This window comes from Carcharodon carcharias, chromosome 31 (assembly GCF_017639515.1).
Source record: "Carcharodon carcharias isolate sCarCar2 chromosome 31, sCarCar2.pri, whole genome shotgun sequence".
Lineage (NCBI taxonomy): Eukaryota > Metazoa > Chordata > Chondrichthyes > Lamniformes > Lamnidae > Carcharodon > Carcharodon carcharias.
The window spans coordinates 7,167,866-7,180,240 of NC_054497.1; the positions used below are offsets into that span (position 1 = coordinate 7,167,866).

The 12,375-nt window shown below is 41.5% G+C and overlaps 1 protein-coding gene across 1 annotated transcript in view; it reads left to right on the plus strand.

The window, feature by feature from the left end:
* The first annotated feature begins 342 nt into the window (after window positions 1-342).
* The window catches only part of LOC121271517 (E3 SUMO-protein ligase ZBED1-like), a 122,754-nt gene continuing 110,721 nt past the window's right edge, over window positions 343-12,375 (plus strand). Inside the window, exons 1-2 of the mRNA XM_041177498.1 lie at window positions 343-481; window positions 1,636-1,729. Of these exons, the coding sequence (XP_041033432.1) occupies window positions 1,671-1,729 (59 nt within the window). The 5' untranslated portion in view covers window positions 343-481; window positions 1,636-1,670. The remainder of the gene's footprint in view (window positions 482-1,635; window positions 1,730-12,375) is intronic.

Consider the following 12,375-nt stretch of genomic DNA (forward strand, 5'->3'; position numbering starts at 1 on the left):
TAGAAGAAACTGTTGAAATTGGTATGAAAAGGACCACTTGATAGAGCTGGCAGCACTGTGGAACTGCAAATATCAGTGTCTTCAGGAGTGGAGGCAGAATGTATTGAGAGGTGGAAACAAATAAATAAGAAAAAAAGATATTGAAAATGCCAAAGATGTCCTGGAGTGATTTAAGAAAAGTTCAGAACTTTAAAGCTATGAGTTTAATGGTGCTTTCGCAGAAACTTAACTTGGTGTTTTTACTATTCCAGTGTACGGTTGCTGATGCTGCTGTCTTTATTTTAATTTTCTTTCTATAGTGCTCTCTGGTTGAGTCTCACCTCTCTGATGTCATCACTGTTAACACAGATGTGTCTGGAAATATAATTGGTGTTTCCATTGTAACTGTCCCTGGGTCCTGCAATGGAGCAGAAGTGGAAGATGTGGATCTGGAAGTGTTTAACACAACTGTGCACCTAATGCAGCCAGCCCTGGCATCAGCGTGAGTATTTTTGTGTGTATTTGTTGTAACTCTTGTTTGACTGTGTGTATTTTTCTTGTGATCTGATTCAAATAAGTTGTTTACTATTGTGGATGGATCACATGTCAGGTGATACAAGTTAAAAATGTGGAAGTTAGTAAGATGGGATGTCAGATGGAGCTTTTTCACCCAAAGGGTAGTGAAAGCCATGGAATGTTACCAGTGAAGGTAATTGAAACAGATGATATAAGTCAACCCTGGAGATAATTTAATGTATTTTTTGCAAGGTAATAGATTGAGGAAAATAATGAGGAAGTAGGTAAGTGAAGTTGACATTGACTGTGAAGGACATAAAAATGAGCTTGATGTCCACATGTATACTCTAGCAGGAGGTCATTGATAGCTGTTGCAAACAGGAGATGTGGCAGATTTTCTTTTAATCCTTCCTATGGCCCAGGGGTTGCTGAGACCAATTGTAATCCCATTACCAATGTCCCAGCTGAGATTGGCCAACTTGGCATGGCTCAATCTTTAATCTAGGAGCTTCCTGGTCTGTCCGGTGCAATTGTGCACTTAACAGGGAATAACTTGGAGAACAAGATTAAAGTTTAAAGAGTATCTTAGATGTCGCCTATAAGTCGACCCTCGAAGCCTCAAAAAAATCCCTCCAAAAATGGGGGTCTTAAACTCCAAGTATAAAAATGAAATGGCAATGTGGGTGGTTGCCATTGTGAAATGTCATCTGTTTCCGATGCAAAGAGTGGGCGTGTCTTAAACAACTGTGCACCTTTGCAACACACCCAACATCGCCTGCTTGATCCCTTGCACCTAGTTATCAGGTACCGGTAAGTGAAACCTCCATTTGTGGGGAGAAAAATTGAGGCTGACTAATAATGTGAGTATAGCATGTCTTGGCTGAAAAGGCTGTTGACTTATACGCCAAGCAAATGTGAAAACGTGATTTTTGGGGCCGGACAAATGGGATGCGGGGTTGACTCGCACACCACAATTTACATTAGTTTTGTAAAATAACAGAATGGTGGAGGGATATAGCAATATTTCCTTTTTGTTAACTACACTTTCAATTGATCACTCTTAAAGCTGCTAAGCTATTAGAATGGATCAGCCTATCTTATTGACTCTGCTGTAAGTTTTTTTAAATTATTCTATTCCAGGCCAGAGACAGCAGCATTTATTGAGCGGTTGGAACATGAACAGGCCCAGAAAGCGAAAAACCCGCAGGAGCAGAAGTCATTTATTGCAAAATATGTAAGTTGGCCCTTTAGGGAAAAAAGAGCTTTGCTGGAATATATGTTTATTGTGGGATAAAATGCTAGAATAATCTTGCAGAATTAATATATTCTTCATTTAAAAGGAAATTCCAAAAGATATTTGCAAACACGTTGCAAGTATTGTACTTTCCAGGAACTGCACATTCACTGTGTGATATTGTGCTATTTAAAGGGGTTAAAGTGTGATATTATGTATATATGCACAGAGCATGCAATTGCTCTGTAATTGATGGTGAAATAAAAACCAGCAGCTGTTTATTTCAAATCATAGCCTGTGGCCCATTACCCCTGCTGCAATTCATCCTCAATCATGTGTTTTTAAAAGTAAGGGACTAAAATTTTCTCAGGTTCTATGATGGCTCAGTGAATAAATGCACCACCTGACATGGTTTCTATGATGGCTCAGTGAATAAATGCACCACCTGACATGGTTTCTATGATGGCTCAGTGAATATAAATGCACCACCTGACATGGTTTCTATGATGGCTCAGTGAATAAATGCACCACCTGACATGGTTTCTATGCCATACTTACCACAAAGGTTTCTGATTCTGGCCACCATTTGGTTAGCTTATCTCGGCTGTAGAGTAGATGGGCATCATGGTTGGCCTAAGGGACCTTTGTGATAGGAAGGAGTAAAGAACAGCAGTGGTTTCTGCTTCTGGTTACCATGTATTTGCCCCTACTGAAAGGTGCACTTGCTTGGATACTGGGTAACGACACAGTTGTGATTTGCTATGCTTCCTCCCATTTTCAGATGACTGCAGACAGTCACTCGTGTATGAGTGAGCACTTAGGCGAAGCACCTGAGGAGCAGGCTTTTACTTTAACTGTTGTACTGAATTGTTTTATTAAATCTGTTACCTCTACGTATCCAAGGGCCACTAGTACCTATGATTCAGCAAAGGAGGAGAGAACGGGAAGCAGGGGGAGGGGAGTGGAGGGGTGGGGAGGAACAGAAGTATAAGTAAGAAAAACCCTCTTCCTTCCACCCTCAAACAAGCTGCATCCACATATATTATAAATAGAGCAGGCTAGAACGACATATCTGATGACACTGATACATCTCTTAATGTGTTACTGTCATCTGTGTGCAATATATCTAAGTGCATTTACTGCTATTAAGCAGTCAAATAAAATTTAAGACTTTAATTAGAGTCCTGTATAGAGATGGGGGATATACAAGATTGCTCATAATTGAAAATGGGGACTGAGCTCATCTTGACCATGCAAGTAAACTATGAGTGATTAGGAGGAAACTTCAGTTCAAGAATTTCAAATGCACTTAACATGAATGGGTGAGAGCTGATTTTTTTTTCCCCCTGAATATTTAACTACTAGTTCTTGGTAATTTTGCTTTTCAATATTTAATGCTGATTGAAGTGAAAAACACTGTGAGCTCGTTAAAGTGATCAGATGCAGTAGCCCCCATCTTCTACCATTACTGCTTGAAACCTGTTATGACTTTCTGGAAATTGGCAGTTGTCCAGGAAGTTGTCGCTGAGAGCTTTATGGAACTCTGTCTCCATCTGGAGTCTTCAGCTGCTTTTGGCAGTTGGTCTGATCTTGAATCTAAGTTCTTGAAACTGATGTGAACCACCTCCACATATGGGCTTTACAGTTTGAAATTGATGAAGGAATCTGCGACAATGCTAAAATTCACAAGTACTGATTTTAATTGTAGCTTCTCGCTCCTAATTTTCTACTTTTTTTGCTCCTTTCCTATGTCATTTACTCTTACAGGAGTACAGTTCGGCAAGTGCCGCAATCCTCTGATGCATTGCCCAAATAATCATTCTTCAAATGTCAATTTAGACTGGTATAATTTTCTAATTGTGATTTTTCAGTCTATCAAAATTAATCTTTTGTTAGGGGTAGGGTAGAAATTGCAGACTGGTGAGTGGAAAACGCAGAGTGTGAGTAACCTACTGCATGGCGCATCACCATTGAACCTGATCCTGCCCTCATCTGATCTCGACCCAGCTGCATACTTCAGCAGCTGTTGCTGGGCTGCCATGTACACTTAGAATTCTGGCTGATTTCTTTTTGTGCTTTTTAATCCAAGGAGCTGCTACGGCCAAATTGTAGCATTCTGACTGTTGCTCTAAGTGAAATCAGCTCACTTGACACAGACCAAGAATCAAACTCGGAATCTTCCAATCTGTGTGACTCAGCATGTTTAGTTCTTTTGTCTACCAAAGCAAGTAGTATGCTGTTGTAACATACGTTAGAGAGCTATATTGTGAAAATGTAACTTAAAAAAAAAAAATGACCCAGTGAGGGGTACTTCCTCAGTTGGGGGAATCACTGATTTCAGGTTCATTGAGAGGATTCTGAGCAGAGACAAAGTTCTTTCACTGCTAGGAGATGAGGGGATAAGGGAAGAAACTGAGGTTAGGTTGCCCTGCAGTACCATGTGTGGCTTCTAATGGCATTGCCAGACATGTAGGAGCAGCTTGTTTGGTTTCTGAGGCACCACAGATTTAAGTGTAGTCAAAAGCAATGTCTTGGAGCAGAAGTGCGGCCACAGTGCCGTGGAAGATTTTCTCAAAGCTCATTCCATGGATACTAGCAGCATACCCATTCAGCCATTTTTTGACTTGAGCTCAAACATTAAGGGCAGAATTTTGCCCTTGATGGGCGGGCAGGCCCCATCGGCTCGGTGGCAGGTGGGCAGCTGATTGCCGCTGCTGAAATCGGCCCCGCTGCCATTTTAAGTGGGCAGGCCAATTAAGGCCCGCCCAGCGGGCTGCCCGACGTGCTTCCTATGCCGGGAGGGGGTTTTTCCCAACTGTCAAAGTGCGCTCTTTCGTGCATGTGTGCAAAAGAGCGCACATCTCCCTGAGACTAAGTGCTGTCTCAGGGAGAGCGCTGAAAGTTTTATAAATGTCAAAAATAGAAAAATTAAAAATTATTAACATGTCCCCCTCATGTGACAATGTCACACGAGATGGGACATGTTAATAAATATGACTAAAGCTTTTAAAAACTTTTAAAAAACAGACATGAAACCTCATCCCTCCAGTGGATGAGGTTTCATGTTTTTTCAGAAGCCCGCTGGGGCTCCTGGCCTGCCTGCCAGCCTTAAGGTTGGACGGGCAAGGCCTTTAATTGCCTTAATGTTCCTGTCAGTTGGCCATTGACAGGTCAGCGGGCGGACAGCTGATTTCGTTATCCGCCCACCTTCCTGAATATTTAAATGAGGCGAGATGACGTCGGGGGTTCCCCCTGATGTCATCCTGCATCTGCGAGTGGGCCCCGCCCCCAACTCGCCAATGGAAAAATTCAGGCCTAAGTGTTAGCAAGCTGTTTAATCTCAAATAGCTTTGCAGCCAAACCCAATACTGCCCTCACTGGACATATGCATGCATGCATCCACTTGAACGCTTGGTACCAATCAAGACCAGGGACCCTGATCAGTTATAGTGCCCTAACTGTAACCTTGAACAACCAAAAATGTGGCTTAGGATCAAACCTGGACTGTCTTGGTTTATAATTTTCAGCTGCTTACTGAGTATGGGGAGATACAGATTCTTGATGTTTTAATAAAAGAATTCCAAGGAGGTCTTCTGAATGAAATCCTTTGATGCAGAACTAAGCAAATTCACTTCAGAAATGCCCTCATAGGATCTGTCAGTGGGGAAGACTCTTTTAAGATTTCATTATACTCCGAGTTCTGAGTTGTGTTTCAAACTGCTGACTGCTGCAGCGAAAGTGACCTGACCTGCTCACCAGAAACTAATGTATTCATTTGGCGACAGGATTAAATGGAGCACAAAGAGCGGCTGAGAGTGTGTTCCAAGCTATAGTACACTTGAGGGGTATGGATAATGTGTTAAATCACAAGAGTGAAACTCATTACATTTTCGGCATTCTGTTCTTCTGAGAGTGTTGTATCTCTAATCACATAGCCATACATCATTTGATTTTATAATGTATATAATTTTGTTTTATATTTTATCTTTCTTGGAGGTTTCCTGTTGGAATTTTTCCACTTTGATTACCAGCATCCACAGTATTTTGCTTTTATCTATAGTATAAAATCCATCACATTTGTACCTCTCTTCAGCTCCGAAAAGGAGCCATATGGACTAGAAACGTTAACTCTGTTTCCATAGATGCTGCCAGACCTGCTCTGTTTTTCCAACATCTTCTGTTCTTATTTCAGATTTCCAGCATCCATAGTATTTTGCTTTTATTATTATGATCCCTCTTCTGACCACTGTCACCATCATCCCCAGGCCACTTGCTAAACCTCCTTCAGCCTTGACCCCTGTTACAATGGTGGACTAAGCCTCTTATTCCCTTCCCTGCCTTTTTTAACTTAAAAAACGCCTCCCAAATATTGTTTGCTTTAATTAAAAAAATATAATCCGCATTTATTCTGTTGGGGCATAAGTGCGTAATTTAAAATTTGTGGACGGGTTGCTGAACAGTGATGAGTCACATGCCTTTCACAACACACTGCCGTCAGTGTGATGTCATTTCAGAGCCCTTTTAATGAGCTGTTTCCCCTGAGCTGGAACCTGCAACCATGTGGTTTTCTGCCCCTGCACAGACCTCCCCATCTTTCTGAGGCACAAAATCCTAGATCATTGGTTCCTACTCGATTTTGTTTCTCACCAAGCCACTCCAGAAGGCACCATTACTACCGGTTCCAGAATAGGTATTGTAGTTAGTGAAACTACTCATGTAAAACACTTACAGGACAGCTGAAGCTTCTGTACAATGACATCAGCAAAAGGCCTGATAGTTTGAAGCTGCACTTTGCTCCTGACTGTACTGACAGTATAACAACAAACTGATTGCAAGCCAAATATCACAGAAGAAATAACTGAAAGAAATTGGATGATTTATCTTTTCATGTTTTGTGACAATTTTGAATTGTTTAATAGAGATCACAGGCAATCAGCTGATAATACATGATACTGTTACCGTACAGTGAAAATTGCCATCAGTGATGTTACTGCGTGACTATTTAACTTGCTCATACTGGATTTCTGTCTCTGCTATTTTTAGCAAGAGTGTCAATCCGTTTAAAATAATGTTAAATGGGTTGGTGCCTCTGTTAAACTCAGAGAGGAGGGAATTGTAGATATCCTTGTACTACTGGGATATAATGTCCTTGCATATACTACACTTAACTTGATCCATTGGCCTTTATGTTTCTGGTGGCATCATGCATGCAGCAACGGTTGGCCATGTCCTGTGATTGAATCTCACGTTTTAAAAAGTGATAATGGGATTTATTTCACTAACTGTTCAGGAGTACTATTGCAATTTGTGCATATTGTATAATATACTTAACGTTTTACAAAGATTTAACACGATGGAAAAGTTTTCTTCAAACAGCAGCGAAGAATAAAAAAAAAACAGTAATTCCATTCAGTTTGTTTGAGAGGCCGTGGGATAGGGAATGTAAAAATTCCACCAGATCATTGTTTGGTGACCTGAGCTGCAAAATGCGCATGCAACAATCTGGTGAGCACATGATTGGGTTTGACTGTGACATCCTTCTCAGTTAATTAGCATGCCAAGATTCAATGCTTAGCCTCGCACATCTAGGCAAGGTGTCTGATGTTCACCATGAAACCAACTGTACCCAGTCCAATTTAGCACCTTCAAGAGAGACATTTGGAAAATGGAATAAAGGATGGGGCAGTGATTTGTAGAACATTCATCAGGTGATGGGTTTTGCATCCACCAGCTGTATTCATGGAAATACTGCAGCTTATGTACAAGGGAATGGGTTGTGATGTTCTTGTGTTTATGTGGGTGGAGAGTGATGAAGAGATTCGGTAAAAGCTGCATGCCATAAACCTAGTTCTACGCAGTGACTTTTGGAAATGTGACCTCGCGATTGCTTATATTGTGCTATTGTACCTGTGAATTTGATGAGCTAGTATTTCTCTCTTTTTTTTTATGCAGTGGCATTTAATTCTGGGCGGGGCCATCTTTCTCATGGTTACAAATACCGTCAAAGTGCCCCAGGAACTAGGAACACAAGCCTGACGTCTGCAAAGTAATGGTGGTTCCCAGGTGTTTTCAGGAGAATGCGTGCAGTGACAAACAAGGCGCTATTCAGTTTCACGAAGGTCAATGATTGTGTTTCCCCTTACTCCTAAAGCCTGGACCCTGTCTTTAGATTCTCAACAGCATCTTCGTACCAGAACAGCAAACTAATAATTTTCAGAGAGCCTAACTGTCCAGTGACTGAAAGGGCTCTGCCTCTAGGCATCCATTGCACCCTGTAGCCCAATGATTGTTACCATCAGAACAGGCACATTCCTGCCACTAAGGGACCTTTTTCTTCCTGAAGACATGAAACCATTCAGTGCATGATAGTAGCTCTTGTCTCCAGGGTTTCTTTGCACTGTTAGTAGAAGTTATACATGTGAATTAAGTTTCTATTTATCCAAGGTCTGGCTGACATAAAACTGGAGTGGGACAAGCCAAAAGATCTCTTCTGCATGGCTTTCCATAATGTAGCACAGCCTCTCTTCAAAAAGAACAAGGCTCGATTACAAGACTTAAGAGCTCAGTGTTCAGTCACTTTAATTTTGTTTTTGTGTTGTTTATTGTGTTGCACACGTTGGAACTTCTCAACTCCCAAATATCATTTGACCTCGAATCTTTTGTTTGTCACTTGCAATCTTCTAATTGTACTTTATTTTCTTTCTGTGTAAATCAAAAACACTGCTTCCAGCATGATCCAAACCAATCCAGTGATGTTAAATTCATATATACTGATTCATCAATCGTGGCCAATTCACTACATTGACCATAATGCAACTGAGATGTGGCAATAAGCATCAACCCTCAGAGGTTAACCTGGTGTATTTGAGAGTCACTCAATCTGTAAGCAGAGAGAACTGTTAGACACAGCAGGTAACTGCCAGTGAAGGACCGATGAGTGGATGCTAGTGTAGGACTGATGGACTCTGCAGGTAACTGCAAACCTTAGTAAAATCTTCACAAAAATTGGATTATGGAAAAAATAATCAAGTGGATCCTGAGACACCTGATTTGTTCACCATAAGGTTGTTCTGGAGAAAGTTCAAAATTACAGATTTGATATTAAAATATTGAAATTCTATCAACAATGGAATTTTCAGGGATCTTTGTGACCAGATGTGGATAGAGAAAATTCCATCACCTGAGATATTGGTCTGCAGTTATAAGCAGTCATTCAAACCATACTTTTTGTTTTAGTTTATTTTGCCTACTTCCCACTTGCTAACATCGCTAGGCTACAAGATGGACATACTTCTGGCTCTTGTTGCCATTTTTTAAAAAGAAAACAGTCTGAAGCATTTTCCTAATGTCACATTGCAAAAATGAATTGATCTCAGGCCAGAAAATCCCAGATTCAATTCTTGGAGCGTGCTGAGTAAGTTGGTCTCAATCAGAGCACATTTGGGTGTCCTCAGTTCCTCTGGGTTACTATGGGAAGAAAGCAGACTTGCTCCCTGGTCCTGCTTGTTAGTTGGTGACAGTCGTTAGAACTGAATGTGTTAAAGGGTGGAATTGTGTGAGAATAGGATCAGGCTCAACTAGGATGTTTTCTGTGGTTGTTAACCCATCAACGCATGAAGAATGGCCATGAGCCTGAGACCAATGGGGATTTACAGAACCATGTTCTAATGTGAATCATTGTAGGTGATTTTCATTATGTAACAGTTAAGATCTGTCAAAGTTTTGAGGTGAGGCGAGGGGAGGGTGGGGCACAGTTTAAATAATGTGCTCCCACAGAATGAGAATCAGGATGTTCACCTAGGGAATAATTTTCCCCCTGTTGGTGGGTAAGTGCAGGAGCGGGCGTGGGCAGGCATGCCTCCATTCGGCACCCTGATCAGGGGCACGCTGCCATTTTACGTGGGTGGGCCAATTAAGGCCCGCCCAGCGTGATGTCCACTTGGAAGCGCTATGCGCTCCCTAGTAGGACGGCGGGGCATTCCCTCAGCTGGGACTATGCTCTTCAGTGCATGTGCGTGAAAGAGCACATAGATCCCCCTGAGGCTAAGTGCTGCCTCAGGGAGGTTGGCTCAGAATTAAAATTTTTAATACAAATGATAAAAAAAATTCCCTGACATGTCCATAACTTTTATTGAAAGATTGGATAAAAATTTAAATATACCCTCATGAAACCTCATCCCGCCCATGGATGAGGTTTCATGCTTTTTCCGAAGCCCACCAGGGCTCCCGGCCTGTCCGCCAACCTCAAGGTTGAACAGGCAGGTCCATCAATGACCTTAATTAGTTTTTCAATGGCCTCAATAGGCCGTTGACAGGTCGGCGCGAGCACAGCTGACTCGGCTGCGCCCCTGCCAACCTGAAAATGGAAATGACGTGGAATGACATCGAGAGTTCCACCCGGCATCATCCCGCATCATTTTACACGTCAGTGAGCGGGCCCTGCCCCCACTCACCAACTGGAAGATCCTGCCCCTAGTGTCAAATGCAGAGCAGCATTTGTAGACACCACAGAAGGTGGTGATTCACAGGAAGAGAAGGCAGTAACATTCACTTTAAATGGCAGGGTAAATAAAATTCCTGGGTCTACCAATTTGTTATCCTCTCACTTTGTACTGAGTTGTGGACTTGGGTCGAAGAATAGAACCCAGCACATCATGAGATGCAGTGAGCATCTCTTTATTGTGGTGTATAGCAGAGGTGATGTTTAACTCTGGGAGACAGAATCTTTTTAGCACCTCAACTCTGTCTCCCCAGATTTTCCTTTATTAACTGATTTAAGATGAATGGGGTTTTTTTTTGATCAAAGTACTTTTTCATTTATATTGAAAAAAAAAAGTTCATGACCAATAGCTTGTTTAAATGTCAATTTTTTGATCAGCAGAGAGTCATCAGGGCAATGCTAACTCCCTGCTGGACCCTTCCTGTGGCTTCTCTTGTAATGAATTGAGTTTAGGGGTATACTGTGGAACCAGTTCATTGGAAAATTCATTACATATCTGAAGACTAAGTTCTAGCTGTTCCCTCTCCACAGGTTATGGTTAGAGTTTCATTATAGATGGAAGGTTTTATTGTAGACGTTCACTTTAGCTGGCCAAATTCATACACTTAATTGTTAAAGTGGAATTGGATGTAATTTATTTTGTTTTTAAACTTTGTTCCTTGGATTTGATCATCACTGGTACAGACCTCATTTATTACCCATCCTGATTGCCTCCTTAGCCACTACAGTAGGCAGTTTTGATACAGCTGAGTGGCTTGCTAGGCCACTTCATAGGGCAACTGAGAATCAGTCACTTTGGTGTGGAACTGGAGTCATATGTAGGCTGGACCAAGTAAGGAGAGCAGGTTTCCTCACTTAAAGGACATTAGTGAATCATTTGGGTTTTTATAACAATTCAACAGTGTTGTGATTTCTTTACTGGTATCGGTTTTACATTTCCAGATTTTCTTTTATTAAGCTGAATTCTTCTTGGCTGATCATTTATAATTTCACCACTCACAAGAATATGAAGCACTTGTCTGTCAGTCAGCGGTATCTCTTTCTTGCTTATCTGTCATCACAAGGCGAAGGTTAGCGCGTTCTTTGTATTGTCGACCTGCTGGCTGAATATCAGAAAGTTGGGGAGGTCTGTTGCATTTGTGTTTAATTCACGCAGCTTTGTGTACGACTCATGGTTTTGCTCACCCTGCTGGTGCTCAAGAAGATTAAGAACCCTTATCCTAATCTCCCAGGGAGATTTTGACAGTGCAGTCTGAAGAAATACATGAAGAGCTGCAGAAAATCTATAATTTTTCCTTTTCTTAGTTGGCGAAGGGCTTTGTCAAATATCTGTTGAGTTAAAACATTGATCTCCAGCTGTGTTTAGGTACCGAGGCATGGGAATGTTAATAGCAAAAAAAAACCTGCAGAGACTGAATAAAAGCAAAACAGTTTGATGATCGTGTGTTGTACTGAGCCAAACAGTGGAAAGTCCCTGGTTGGATTCCTGGCCTGATTTGAAGATCTCATCCAAGGCAGCATTTGGGAATGTTGCATTTGGCTTCAGTGCCTTCTGGTTAGGTGAAGGATTTGAGCAACCCTGCTCCTGATTGCTATCCAGATACCTAATGATAGGATCAGGCATAGCTAGCATGCCTTCCATGGCAAGAACAGTCTGCCAGCACTCAATACCTGGGCTTCAGTGTGACAATAGGTTGATTAGCTATAGTAGTGGAGGGCAGCTGGCCCCTGTGGAATCATATACCTCCAGCAAGGAATTGATACCATCAGGAGAGGAGAAAGGAAGAAAGTCAGCTATTAAACAAAAGTGGTCTGTCTGAAGTTAATGACATGCAGCAATGGCATGATAAAGGATGATCTTGGTTGACATTGCCAGAAGTATATCTGCTTTACTGTTCTCCTGATGAAATGGCTTGCAAGAAGACTTGATTCAGGAGCCTTTAAATATAATCATTTTGAAATCTACTTCATAGAAAAAAGTTCATTGCAGTTAGAATATTCCTAACACTAGCACTACTTTTATTAAAGAGAAGAGTTGTATAGTGTGCTCTGTTTGTTTAGAAAGAAAGGTTCTGCATAAATTCAAGTTCTTTCACGACTTCAGGGCATCCCAGAGCGTTTTACAGCCTATGAAGCTCATTTGTTT